The sequence below is a fragment of the Phacochoerus africanus genome, chromosome 2, assembly GCF_016906955.1.
Source record: "Phacochoerus africanus isolate WHEZ1 chromosome 2, ROS_Pafr_v1, whole genome shotgun sequence".
Classification (NCBI taxonomy): Eukaryota; Metazoa; Chordata; class Mammalia; order Artiodactyla; family Suidae; genus Phacochoerus; species Phacochoerus africanus.
In genome coordinates this window covers 166,956,201-166,970,642 of record NC_062545.1, presented here as the reverse complement: position 1 = coordinate 166,970,642, position 14,442 = coordinate 166,956,201, and the positions used below count along the sequence as shown (strand labels likewise).

Sequence of the window (14,442 nt, the reverse complement as noted above, 5' to 3'; positions counted from 1 at the left end):
TGGCGCGCGCTATTTGTTTTCTCCTGTCTGCAGTGCACTTAGACGGGGAAGGGAAATTCTTTTGCACGTTGTCTCTTGAACGCTGAGCTGTAGCTGGACAAGCCAGTGCCTCTGGGGGTAGGCTGACTTGGAAGGTGGTTCCTGGGCCTATGCCTCTGCTACCAGCGAGAGGGTGGTGTCCTCGTGAAGGGTCAGGTCCATCCAGGAGTCGGAAGGCATGTCCTTTCTGTGAGGCCTGTAGTACTTGCATCTTCTTCTCACCCAGTGTAACCCAGGGCTGGCTCGGCTGGTCCCACCTGGCTTAGGAGAGCCACTCCAAGCTGGGGATTCCTCGGACAAAAACCGTTAGCCTGGGCCCTAGCTGGCTAGAATTCCATTCGATCCTGTAGGAATTTTTTCTTTTTACCACATGGCTTGGGGGAGGCGGGGCGGCGGGAAGATGAAACATTAACCAATTTGGCCTTTTTCTTTTTCCTCTTTTTTTTTTTCTTTTTCGTTACCCACTTGCCAGATGCTGACTGGGTGTTCTGGATTTTATTTTGGTTTTTGGTCTCATGTGATCACAGCGGCTTAGAAGTGAACTGACTTTTTGTTTATGAAAAAGTAACAATGCAAGGAAAAGAAAATAATACAAAAAATACCTCTTTACTGTTTATCAGGACATAAAAAAAGTTAGCTGCTTGTCGAGTGTGTTAGGAGGAAAATAAGGACAGATGGAAAATCTCTTTAAAGCAACAACAACAACAACAAAAAAAGACAAAAAGATAAACAAAAAAAAAAAAAGACAATCTCTTTAAGAAAAACGAAATAAATAAATAACCACAATGCCTAAGTGGGAACCTTTCAAAAGAATTTTGCTTTTCAGACCTAATCTTCCCAAAGTGTACAGACCCTGAGCCTTGCTGGCACTTCTTGCTTGAAGCAGTAACATCCCAGCTGAACCCTGTTTCTGAGTGTTCCGCTGTGGGGCCAACACAGACAGCTTTGTGAAGTCCCCAGGAGTGGGGGCAATGGGTGGTCTCCACCCTTCGTAGCTAGTAAGTTCCTGCCATGCACTCTCCAAAGCCGGGCATCTAGTGAGGCCCTCAGGTCCAAAGGGCCATCTCAGCTGTTGAAGAAAAAGAACATTCCCAACCTTGATCCCTGCTCAAAGCCCCAAGGAGGAATCCCATCTGGAAGTGGGAGCCCTAGGTCCCAAGTTCCACCTCTAGTCTTAGCAAAATCAGGGGTCACCAGCACTGACTACAAAGGTCTCCGGAATGGGGATTTTCGGCTTCGCGAGGCATACACTCTCTGTTGCAACTATTCACCCCTTTTGCTGCAGTGGGGAAGTGGCCACAGATGACACAGCTGGGCTCCAGCAGAACTTTATCACAGACACTGAAGTGTGAATCTCATAATTTTCATGTTACAAAAGAGTCTTCTGCTTTCTGCTTTTTAGAAAAGTGAAAAACCAGAGTTCTTGTGGTGGCTCAGGGGAAACACATCTGACTAGTAGCCATGAGGACGCAGGTTTGATCTCTGGCCTCGATCAGTGGATTAAGGATCCAGCCGTTGCTGTGGATCCAATTTGACTCCTAGCCTGGGAACCTCCATGTGCTTCGGGTGTGGCCCTAAAAAGATGAAAAAAAAAAGTGAAAAATGATTCTTAGCTCTAGAGCCACTCAAAAGCAAATGGTGGGCTGTCGTGGGCAGACTCCTGAGCTATATGACCACCAGTAAATGTCACTTCCTCTTCCTCCGTCTCCGCTGTCCCATTTGTAAAAGAACCAGGACACATGTTGATTTCCAAATGGTCACTCTGCCCAGCTGGACGGTGTCCTGATTTTATGTGGCTTTATCACTGGCTGACCCATGATTCCTCAGGGCATTGAGCCTCAAAATTCAAACTCAGGTCTTACACTTACTAAGAACATTTGGCGGCGGCGGGGGCAGGGGTCATCCCGCTATTGGAATTGGGATCTTCTAAGCCATTAGAGCAATAAGGTTAACTTACAAAATGCTGAGCCGGCCTGGGAGGGGAGAATGGGGAACCACTGAGCAGAATAGGGGCTTCTCTGGGTTTCCATCTCAGCCCTACTGCTCATCAGGAGCCTCCTTCTCTGCCCCTCAGCCTGATTCCTCATCTATCAAAAGACCAGGTTCCACCACACGACCTCTCTACTTCCCCAGAGAACTAAACAAAGCTCCACCATCCATGGGATGACCATCCTTCAGGAAAAGCAATGAGGAAGTTGCCATCGTTAAGCCACTGACTCAGACACTGGCATGAGACGGCCTCTGTCCTCCTAGACTGAGGGGGACAAGCTCCTGAAGGGACCCAGTAGACACTTCTGACTCCCCAGGGGGGCCTGGAAGGAGAACTGGACTGGATGCCTGAGAGTTTGTGACACTTAGAAGGGACCTCCCAGATGATGCTGACACATGCTACCGGGAAGAGGCCTTTATGGAAAACAAAACAAAACAAACCCCACTTTTTGTGGTCACTTGGTGGAATGTGTTAGCATCACTGCCACGCCATCTGACTTTTAAAGCTTGAGTCCCACGGGAACTGCCTAGGTCACAGGGCTGCCCTTCTGGTACTATTAAGGCCATATTCACTCACCCTACCACAGGGTCTCTCTGCTGGAGGAACCAGGAGGACCAGGAAACAAGCCCCTCTACTTTTATTTTTATTTTGTCTTTTTAGGGACACGCCCACAGCATACGGAGGTTCCCAGGCTAGGGGTCCAATCAGAGCTGCAGTCACCAGTCTACGTCACAGCCACAGCAACTTGGGATCTGAGCCGAGTCTGCGACCTACACCACAGCTCACAGCAACGCCAGATCCTCAACCCACTGAGCAGGGCTAGGGATTGAACCCACATCCTTATGGATGATAGTAAGGTTCCTTAATCCCCGAGCCACGATGGGAACTCCCCCTTTACTTTTTTTTGTTTTTTGTCTTTTGTCCTTTTTAGGGCCACACCTGCGGCATATGGAGGTTCCCAGGCTAGCAGTCTAATGGGAGCTGTTGCTGCTGGCCTACACCACAGCCACAGCAACTCGGGATCAGAGCCTTGTCTGCAACCTACACCACAGCTCACGGCAATGGCGGATCCTTAACCCACTGAGTGAGGCCAGGGATTGAACCTGCAACCTCATGGTTCCTAGTCAGATTCATTTCCACTGAGCCATGGCAGGAACTCCCCGCCTCTACTTTTAAAACCACATGCATCTTCCCCAGAATACAAGCTGCGCACTTAGCCCCAAGGCTTTATAGAAAACACATTCTACCCCTGGGTGGGACCTGCCTACCACATTACCAGTGGAGGGGTACTGCACGTGCCAAGAGCTTGGGGTACCAAGACACCTGCTTTCTGAAGCTCCCCACCCCCCGTTCTTTCTGCCCAGGTGAACTTCTTGGCTTAAAAGGAAAAACACGGCTCCTCTCAACAGTGGCTTCGTGCTCCACCTCTTTGCCACAGTGCTAATTAACACACACGTTAATAATTAATACCAAGGAGAACCACCTAAGGCTGGGAGGGAAGGAAGGGAAAAGAGACAGAAATACCAACCCACCTCCAACGGGATGCTGAAGCCGAAACCCATTCCTCTCCCACAGGCCCATGTTTAAAGGTCACAGAGAGGTTAATGGTGAGTGAGGAATTTCGAGATGTAAATAGCCCGCCTCAGAGGCTGGCTCGGCTCTGGCCCAACTGGGGGTGTGTTTGTAAAACTTCACCCCATTTCAAAGGTAACCAGGCTGGTGATCCCCCTCATCTCCCTCTCCAACCCTTGAGTACCGAGGCGGGGCCCTGGGGGGAGGCCTCCCCAAGGGTCAGAAGGAGGACACACTTACCCAGTGGCTTGTACTCGTCACGAGGAGACAGCCGAGAGTAGGGGGGTGGCGGTGATTCTGGAAGACAGGAGACAACGTGTCAGTGTCACTGCCAGGAAGGGAGAGTTCACACATGGAGGTTTTACGTGCTTTTGATGATTGGTGTCCTCAAATAATAGCCCTAGCTCCCAGGAAATCAGCGCCTCTACTGCCCAAGCTCCCTGGAACAGCACTGTCCGACAGGGGAGGCCACAGGCTTGGGGTACAGACTTGGGCTCAATCCTTGCTCTGTCACTTTTGGCTGTGTGACCTCAGGCAAGTTACCTTACTTCTCTGAGCCTGTTTCCTCAGTTCTAAAATGCAGACAATCACAAAGACCTCCCAAGTTTGCCAGGAGGGCAAAAGAAGATAATGTGTGTAAAACGCTTAGTATAGCTCTTGGTACTGTGGAAAAAGAGCTCCACAAATAGTAACTATTATTATTATTATGACACAAACACAGGTACAGATCAATTCAGAGCTGGGCTGGCCTGCTAAGATACAGGATGCTCAGTTAAATTTGAATTTTGCATATACACGGCATACGTTTTTAGTATAAGTATATCCTTCGCAATATTTGGGACATACTTATACTAAAAAATTATGTGTTGTTTATTTCAAATTCGAATTTAACTGGGCAATCTGTATTTCTCTTTGCTAAGTTTGGCAACTCTAGTCAGAACCAAGGGAGTGCTATTCATTCCTTGTTTTGTTTTTATGAAAGTATAGTTGATTTACAATGTAGAAACTCATTTCTAAACAAGCTGCATTAGAACAAACCTCCTTTAGGGCGAGGAGGGGACAAGATTGGTTGGAACCCAGGAAGCCAAACCCTGCCTCACAGATGGGAGACCTTAAACCAGTCACTGCTGGCTCTTGGCCTGAGCCTCCCCCTCTGTAAAGAGAAAGAGCAAAACACACCATCTCCTCAGCCTTCCAGCTCAGACCCTCTGTGATTCCTTATTGTCTAGGGTATTTTTCTTTGGGTTTCCTTTCATTTGCCTAAAATACTCCTCCTTAAAAACATATACTTTGTCTTCAGAAGAATTCCTTAGCCTCCTGCTTTATGGGAAGTAACAATTTGCTAAACTAAGTAACAATTTGCATGAATGAAATGACCCTTCATTTTCCGTAAATGAAACTAAACACCATCAAATCGCAAACTAAAACAAACTCTCAGTGGTAGTAAAGTGGTAATAACTATTATTAGGCAGGTATCAGGAATGACACAAGGGGTAATAAGCGTTTTTCGCAATTATAATAAGGCGCAATTAGTTGTAGGCGCAGGCAGCTTCACCTCCTCCCCACCCCGGCCTTTCCAGCTAGAAGTGACTTCAGCAAAGTGAAGGCTCTGAGGTCTAGAAACAGGGAATCTTTTGTGCTCTGGAGTGAGGGAGAAGGAAAATGAATCACAGAGTAGCCACTGGGAGCGAAGCAAACATTTGCTGAATGCCTACCCTGTGTCTCTCTGTGCTGGGACCTTTCATTTCATTCACTGCATTTTATTCTTTTGGACTTTAGGTACAAAATGATGACTCATGTTCATTGGGCACCTATTTGTAGTTCATCCTTTCTTTAAAAAAAAAAAAAGATAACCCTTATTATCCCCATTTCGCAGATAAGAAAACTGATGCACCTAATATCCCCCAGCCAATCATGGGGAAGCTGGGACCTGAGCCCAGGCTTGACTCTGCTCTGTACCCCCACAAGACAAGTACTCAAGAGGCATCCACCCTGTTCACAGCCCTTCCTCCCAGCTAGATCGGGTACATCACATGCACAGAAAGTGTTCGGCAAATGGATGCAAAGACAATGATGGTGAGGATAATGGTCAAGTTGGGGGCAGCAGAGGTCAAAGGTGTGGGGAACCAGGACCTAGGGGGCCAAAGGGGTGACCCAAGGGAGACCTCAAGTAAGGCGAACTATCTGCCTTCAACAGAAACTCCTTATCCACCGGCCTTGGAGGGGCTAGAGATCAAACTCGAGGGAGGATCAGACTCTCAGGACCAGAGGCAACGTACAAGAAGGGCTAAGGCTCCATGGGGAAAGAGAGTTGAGACCAGTGCTCCCACTGTACAGACAAGAATACTGAGGCCTGACAGTAGGCGTGACTCCCTCAGGGCCAGACAGGGAGCTGGGGCAGAGCCAGAACCAAAAGCTAGGTGTCCTGACCGGTGGCTTCATGCCCTTCCTGCCACTCCCACTAACTAATGAGAAGGCCTGCAGCTCCTGTGTCAGGGTTCCTTTTGCAAACATCTGATTGGCTGAGGCCCAGGCCACACATGGTGGGGTGCTCTGGACATCTGCCCCAAGATCTGCCCCCCAAAAGTGTAACCTGGCAGCAACGGGCTGTGGTGGCTGGAGTCAAGCCACTGTAATTGACCCCAGCATCTCCTCCAGGGGCTGCTTACCTGGGACCCAAAGGGGGTGGCTGGGGGGTGGGGAGAGGCTGCTCATGAAGGTCCCCCCTCAAAGGAGCCACCCGGGCCTTGAATTTGGACACCCATCACCTGTGGCCACACCTGGGATGGGGGTTTCTATTGTGTGAGTATGACAGAAGGCAAATCTACAGACCTGATATGTCAGACATACCAGCCAGTGAGGAAACGCAAAGCCTTCAGGAGGGACTTTACCAGGCAACCCCTCCACTCCAGAAAAATGGTTTGCACAGAACGGTTTAACAACTAGAGAGATCAGAGTTTCACCATTAACTTCCAGCCTAGGAGAGTAAAAAAGTATGAAGGCCTAGAGAGCCCACCCCAAGACATGGAGATTTAGAATGTCGGAGGTTCACCCAACTCAATGTCTCCCTTTAACTGATGGGGCAACTGGTATCCAACCAGGTAAAGGGCCCACCCCAGGCCACACAGGAAGGTGGAAGATGTTATTCTGCCTCAACTAAACAAAGGGGAAGAGCAACACCAAGTTAACTCTAAAAACGAACAAGTTATCCTGCACATACCCTAAGATCCACTCTATTAAAGTATACAATCCAGTGGTTCTTAGTACATTCAGAGTGGTGAGACCAACACCACCATCTAATTACAGAACATTTTCATGACCCCAAAAGAAACCCTGTCCCCATGAGCAGTCAGTCAGTCCCCATTCTCCCAACCCCAAACCCAGGCAACCACAAATCTGCTTTCTCTCCCAGTGGAGATGCCTATCTGGACGTTTCATACAAATGGATTCACATAACACGAGGCCTTTTGCGCCTGGCTTCTTTCACTTAGCACTGGTTTCCAGGCTCCTCCATGCTGTGGCTTCAACCATACTTCATTCTTGTTTATGGCTGAATGATATTCCCTACGATGGCAATACCACATTTTTGTCTATCCATCCTTCAGCTAAGGGACAGGCTGTTTCCACTTTCGGGCTCTCAGGAATATAGCTGCTCTGAACAATACTCAGTAATCTTTAACTGGCCCCTCTGCCTCACTCCAACACCTCCAGCCTCTCCCCATGGATCTGGGAGGATGGAGCCCCAGGACATTAACTCAGGTGGGACAAAAGGTCCAGACAGAAAGTGTAAGCTGCCTCCAGGCCCTCGGTCCACTGTGCTCTCAGAAGCTATCTCAGTACTTGCAAAAGTTATGTTGATTTCTAAACAATAACTTCCATGCTCTACACTTTCAGGGGAGATCTCTTAGAGCCCTGCAGGCCCCCTCAGAAAGAAAGGCTCAAGGGCGGGAGGGAAGGAGGGGGGTGAGAGGAGAGAGAGAGATCAGAAAATCCAGCTCCTCATACGTCCAGCCTCAGGCATAAACCTCAGGAATCTCCTCCAACTTCCTTCAGAAGTAAGAGCAGTCAGCCAGGGGCCGAGTGTACCAGAAGGCTAGCACTCAGCCCAGCTCAGCTCAGTCCAGCCCAGACGTGCCTCTGGTTAGCCCCCAGGAGGTACTTAGCCTTTGGAGATCTAGACCCTAATTCTAAAGCCAGGAGAGTTCACAGCCTCTCCCACGGGCTGGTAAAGTTTCAAGTGGAGATATTACCTTCCACCCCCATCTGTGCAGCCTAGCATCTTGCTTAGGAAAAGGTCCACCCGCCTCCTTGGACCTCCCAGTTTTCCACCCTCCCACGGGGTGGCCTCCCGGGTGCCTGTCCCCTCCACCCCCAGAACCTGAAGGCTCAACCCCAAGCCCCGGGGTGGGAGCCGCAGAAAAGAAGCTCCTGGCACTTTAAGGCCGGCGGAGCCTAATTGCCCAGATTCCCCCGGCAGCCAGATAAACAGCGCGGCCGGCTGGCGCCAGCAAGAGGCAAACTGCACATTATCACCCCTTCCTCACCTCCAAGGAGGAGCTCTGAGGAGCAGGGCGGGCAGGCCGAGGGGCCGCCGGAGGGGCGGGGCGGGGGCTTGGAAGCCCAACTTGAAATTGATCTCATTTCAAAGGGATAATGCCAGGCCAAATAAAAGGAAAACTTTCTAGCCCGTTCTAATTCCTATAGTCCTGGCCTGGGAACCCTGTGTTTTCCTAGGCGGCCTCCTCCAGTCGTTTAGAAATTCTCTCTCTAGCTCTGTCTCTCTTTCCCTGGCGCAATTTGGATAATAGTAATTTACGGAATATAATTACAGAAAAAAAAAAAAAGTGGTGAAGCAAAGAGCAGGAGATTTATTCCAAAGTTAATGGATACTTTCAGGAGAAAGGAGCTCTATAAACACAGGTTAGAACTGTGATTAAAGTATTTCTCCACATTTCCGTCCACATAGGCACCAAGCTCAGCGAACTGGCTTTTCCCGGGACAGAAAGACACACGAGAGGGAGGGAGTGCTAAGGCCTGACTCCCAAGGGAGGGCCGGGGCAGAGCTGGGCACAGAGGACCCCACTTTCTGGGAAAGCATGGGGGAGAAGGGAGGCCTGTGTCACCTGGAATCTACTGGTCAGACCCTCTGGGATTCTGTTCACCCCCCTTGCTTTACAAATGGGAAAAGAGGCCCAAAGACTTGGGGAACTGGCCCCAATGCCCCAAGGCATATGGAAGGAAGGAGCAGGGTTTGTTCTGAGCATCAGGGGGCCGCAATGCTCAGAAAGGGGCCTCCTGTCACTAGCGATCCCTGTGGGGTCAGGGAGGCCCTGGGATGCCAAGTGGGTGTCTGTCAGTTGGCTGGCTGGATGTTCCAGCGTACTCTCTAGCTGTATGCCCCCTCTGTGTGTAGATCTGTCCGTCTGCCTGCCTGCCCCAGCCCTCTCCCCCAGAACCCTGGAAGGAGCAGTCTCCTTATCAGGACGCGCACGGCTGAACTCCAGCTATGCACCCGCCCAGCTCTGGGAGCCAGGCTGGCGGCCAGGAGGCGGGGGTGGGGTGGGCCCCAAAGGGCTCCCCCAGTTCTCCGTCCTGGCAGCCCAAGCCATCAGGCAGGGGATGAAGAAAGAGGGTCAACCTGGCGCCTACCGGAAACTTACCAGACCACCAGTCCTCCCAACTGTCCCCCACCACCCCAGGGGCTGGAGTTGGGGGTGTGGGGGGTGGGGAATCTTGGGCTGCTCAAGAGGCAGGAGAATCCATGCAGCCCTTGCAATAGCGCCTCCTTCTGGGAGGAGGAGAGGAGTCAAGCACCAATGCTTAGTCTAGAATTAGATGTGGAGAATGTTTCTAGAGCCTCCCCCACTGGCCCATAGGGAGACTGAGAAGGGGGTTACTCCTCCAAGGTCAAGTTGTCAGAGCCTCGGACCAGGTCTGTGGGTAAGAACCATTCCACTGCGGTTTGCCTTTTAACTTAAAACTGCCCAGGTTCACCAAACTCAAACCACGACCCAAGCTAACTTACCCAAGGAGTAGGAACAGGGTGGGTCCTGTCTATTGCCTCGAGTTTTTTTACTCCACCCCACACACCTGAGCTTGTCTGGCACCTTGACCAGCTGTGGACCCTCTCCTCCTCCCCTTGCCCCCGCCACACTCACCTCCCCTGATCCATCCACCCTCTAAGACTCTGCTCCTGGTTGGAGCCCTGAGGTTCCTAGAGGTACTCCTGCTACATGCACACCCCACAGTCCTGTGAGATCAAGCCTACAGGCCATCCTGCTTCCTCCATCTATGTCCCCACCCCACTTAAGGATTCTGTTTCTTAAGGGCATAGATCCTACTCATATTCCACTCTCCCAACTATAGCACCCAGCGCAGTGCCTGGCACAGGGTAAGCACTCAACACTCACTGTCAGACTGACGTGCCTGGCAGGGCCTTCTAAAAGAGCAGAGGAGACTCCCCTAGTTCTCCCCCACTAAAAAAGGGACCAGAGACAGGGCAACTGCACACAGGGCCCTCTTCCCCAGAAGCAGGGAGGAGCCGGGGTGGAAGAGGGGTGAAAGCCACTTCCAGGGGAAGCTGTCAGAAGAGGAACAAGAGGCACAGAAAGCCCACAGTGGGCCACAGGTCAGGGACCATCTGAATGCCCATGAGGGGAGCAGGGCAGCAAGATCAATGCTGCCTCTCCCCACCCGACTCCCATCAGTGCTTTCTCTTCAGGAACCACCACTGAGGCAACTTTTTTCCTCTCCAGCCACCACCCCAGACATAAACAAGACACCTGGGACAAACCCATGCTTCTAGCCCCACCCTCCCCTCCACACTGGGAGTCAGGAGACCTACGATCTGACCCTCTCCTGTGTCCCCAGGCTGGGTGTGACTATCTCCAGAGGGACCAGACTGGAGGAACCCAGAACTGCCCAACAGTCTACTACCCTCTGAACCCCCTCCCCCAAGAACCCCCAGTGCTACCTGAGATGAAAACACCCAGAAGATGCTACAGGCTAAAATGTGTGATCCCTGCAGTGCAAGAGGGGCGGGGAATGCAAGCTTCTGACCTGCCAGGAGTCTCCACCTGCCCTCACCTCTGCTCCAGGACCCAGAGTCTGCCCAGGTAAGCAGGCTGGGTAGGTGAGTGCAGGAAATCCCAGGAAGAGAACAAAGAAGGGGGTCAGTTCGCAGAGACACTAAAATATCCAGCTTCCTTGCCTACCTAGACACCTCCAGGAGGTGTCTCAACTCTCTAGAAAAGCTAGAAAGAGAACTGAGAATGATGCTAACAGAGGGCCCTAGCATTTGACACACCCAAGGGAGGCTGGCAGCAACGGGGGTAAGAGGGTGGTCTCCACTCTGAGAGAAGGGTTACCCTGCAAAAGTTTTCCTCCAAAGCAGAGAAAGGAGCAAGTGGAACAATTTACAAACACTTTTGACTCTAGCCATGAATTGTCTACACTCCCCAGTTTCATAACTTACAATACCTGGATGTTTCATAACTTACATACCTGGATACAACCAAGTATACCGGAGGCAGAGGCATATGCACACAAATGCCACAGGCCCGGGGAAAAGACGGGGTAAATGGGGGTGGGGTGGGGTGGGGGGTGGCACTCCCGTCTTTGGCCTCTCCCGGACCTGCCCTTCCCTTCCACTGTCTTAAGAAGTTGGAGCCCGAGTTAAGTCTCTGAAGCTGCACGGAGCAAACCCCATCGCGTACCCTTTTGAGTTTGCCAGAGTCCTAAGATGAAGTTGCCCTTTGATGTGTGCGCCCACATACCCACTCCTCGGCTTTCCTTCCAAGGTGAGGTGCCCCCACTGGAAGTTCCCACGCTCCAGAGGAACCTGAGGGAGCACCCGAAGCTCCGCCCGTGCGCCCGAGGTGTCAAGGAGAGAGAGAAGGCTACGGAAGGGGGCGGGAGGGGAACCCCGAGGGCCGGCCAGGCGCGGCGCGCTCACCTGGCCCGCAGAGCCGGCTGAAGTGGTAGGGGTTGCAGCACACGGTGGGGCCGTCGGCTGCGGCGGCGAAGCTGTGGCAGCCGCACAGGGGCTTGAGCTCCACGGCGTGCTGCAGGTCGGGCCAGCGGAAGAGGCGGCCGAGCAGCAGCTGCGGCGGCGCGGGCTGGCCGCCCAGGCGGAGGTCTGCGCGCGGCACCAGCACACAGCCGCCCGGCACGCCGCCGCGGGACTCCACCGCCTCCAGCAGCGTGTCCAGCGAGCGCTCCTTGAGCCGCTTCAGCAGCGAGTACGTGACCGTCTTGAGTTCCTGCTCGAGAAGCAGCAGCCGCGAGCGGGCTTCACGACTCCGCCCGCTGCCCGCCGCCTCCAGGGCCGCCCCGGCCAGGGGGTCGCCGGCGTCCCGGGGCGCGCCAGCAGCGTCCCGCTCCGTGAAGAGGCAGCAGGTCACCGTCTCGCAGTCACTTTCAGGCAGCCAGCCCCGGCCTCCTGGTTCCGAAACGTCCAGCGGGGAGCCCCCAGCTCCGGCCCCCGGCTCCGACATGGGCCTCGGGGGGCCCCCTGCGCGCCGGCGCCTCCCCGCGCCCTGGGCGCCTCGCTGTCCCACCGCGTCCCGGGGCCGCCGCAGGGCTACCGGGCGGACTTCGGGGCGGCTGCAGCCTCCGCCTTCTCGTGGCCTCGGGGCCGGCTCAGCTCTGCTGCCCTCGCTCCCATCCTCGTCGCCGCCGCCGCCGCTGCCGCCGCCTTCCTCCCGGTCGGGGACCACACGACTTCGCCAAAGTCGCCGCACCAGCCCCGAGCGTTTGGACCTGAACATACGATATCCTTTGGCGCCAGGGGTGGGGGGGGAGGCGGTCTCCGGTTACCGGGGTTCAGTTCCCTCAGCGAGGCGCCGGCTGCGCGAGCCGCAGCCCCACATGAAGCTCTGCCGCCGGGCGCCGTGCAGACCGCGCACAGCCTGTCGTCGAAGGGGCGCCGCAAGGCTGCAACATGAGGGAGCTCGCCGGGGCGGGACGGCGGGGAACGCGCGCACGCCGAGCCGCAGTCCGCGCCTGACCCGCGGCTACATGGACCCCGGCGGCCGGGCGGCTCAGCAATTCCAGCCCCGGCGCTTTACAGGGACTGCAGGCGGCGCACCGCCAGAAGGACCCCGCATGGGCCGGCAAGCCTTCAAAAGTTGCGCGGCTGGTCCATGAGCACAAAGCGCTCGCGCCGAACCCCCCAAATGTGTCTGGGAAGCCCTGCTTTTAAAACCCAAGAGCTTCACTACATGGGCTTTTCCTGCAGGATCCGAAAGGCAGGCTTGTTGATACCCTCGGCTTCCTTCTTACTCCCTGCAAAAAGGGGGGGGGGGGAAAGAAAGAAAAAGAAACCCCAAACAAAACCAAAATCCCTGGAATTGCATGCACGAAAGGCCAACTCCGTCTCAGGTCCCGGGCGCTAGATGCACTTGGAGCGAATTTCTCCTGAACGCGGGTGTCAACACATGAGTGGAAACTGTAAAAATCCCAAAGAGCTGCTGGGAATCCTTAATTAAAAATGCAATCCACCGAGGAAGAGGTCGCAGCCCGCCCCACGCTGCGCTGGGACGCCCGGGACGTTGCGGCTGCAGAGGTCGCCCCCCTCCCCCCTCCACAAAAAGTGCCTCCCGGTGGCCCCGCGGTCCCAGCGAGGTCTGGCGAGGCAGCGCCCGGCGGCTCTTTCTCTCGGCTCGGCTCCCTCGCTCGCTCCCCAGATCGGCTCTCTCTCTTTTTTGTTCTCCTCAAACGCACACTGAGGGCCCCCGGAGGAGCGCCGCGGAGTCATTGGCTGCCTCCCATCATATGCCAGTCTAGACACTTTGGCGGCTCCGCGGCGCTGATTGTTGCGCAAACAAGGTTTCAAGTTTCTTAACTCTTAAAGGAGAACACGTCCCTTTGCAGGGCCGGAGGCTCTGAGGGGCCGGCTCCCGGGGCGGGCCGAGCCCTGGCCCCCGCCCCGAGCTCGCCCCCGCGCCCCCCTCCGGCCCCGGTCCTGACAGCGCCCACGGCCAGCTCTCTGGCTCGCGTGCGCCTCGGGCACGCATGCGAGCGAACAACACACACACACATACACGGTTACACAAACCACTGCGGGCGGTGCGAGGGCTCGGCGAACCCACTGAGACTTGGATGCAAACGGGGAGCTTTGCCTTTCCTCGGTTTGTGCACAGACTTACACATTGCACTTTAGAGTTGTTACATACCCCCAGCCCAGAGAAGGCTGATAAAAATGGGTGTGCGTGTGTGCGTTCGTGGCTTGCATCTCTTGAGGTGCAAAGGGGGCTGCTGATTTGTGGAATAGCGGGATCTTCCGTGAGAGGACGCGGTTTACACACCCCATGCGCAGTCAGGGGTTGTCCGCTGGGCCGACCGCGGAGCGTGGGACGCCTCCCGCATGGGGGCTCCAGGCTTGCAGAAACAGGGAGTTAAAGAGGGTGGGGTAGAGGCAGGAGATGTCTTCTATCGGCTCTTCTTGGTCGCCGAGTCTCTCTTCCTCAGAGCTAGGCGGGCCTCCAGTGTCCCGGGCCCCCTCGAGCCTGAGTGATTCTTCCACCCCTTTCCCTTCCCCAGTTTATTCTCTGCACAGCGGAGAGGAATAGGTAGTAGGGCTCGTGATTTCCCCAACAACGTTTCACCATGGGAATGGGGGTGGGTTGGGGGAACCGCTTCCCCACCGATCCAGGATGAGACGGTGGGGGCGCAGCAGCAGGCCTCCCGGCGCGGGAAGGGTTAAGGCCGCTCTTGCCCCTGGAGCCGGCGCGGCGGGGTACCTCCTCGGGCGCGCTAGCTCGTCCGAGGGTGGCAAAAGTTCAAGCTTGTAAAGTCGGGATTGGCCCCGAGCGGAGGGAAAAAAGACCTGGTTCCCCCTC

At 54.3% G+C, this 14,442-nt stretch overlaps 1 protein-coding gene across 2 annotated transcripts in view; it reads right to left on the bottom strand.

Annotated features, from left to right (window-relative positions):
- Nucleotides 1-13,658, bottom strand: part of SMAD6 (SMAD family member 6) — a 76,679-nt gene extending 63,021 nt beyond the window's left edge. The window contains exons 1-2 of one of the 2 annotated variants that reach the window (XM_047767133.1): nt 11,556-13,658; nt 3,842-3,898 (exon numbers count right to left, since the gene is read on the bottom strand). In XM_047767133.1, coding sequence (XP_047623089.1) covers nt 3,842-3,898; nt 11,556-12,369 — 871 coding nt within the window. In that variant the 5' untranslated portion in view covers nt 12,370-13,658. The remainder of the gene's footprint in view (nt 1-3,841; nt 3,899-11,555) is intronic. The other variant, XM_047767134.1, reaches the window with a different exon arrangement.
- Between the last annotated feature and the right edge of the window lie 784 nt (nt 13,659-14,442).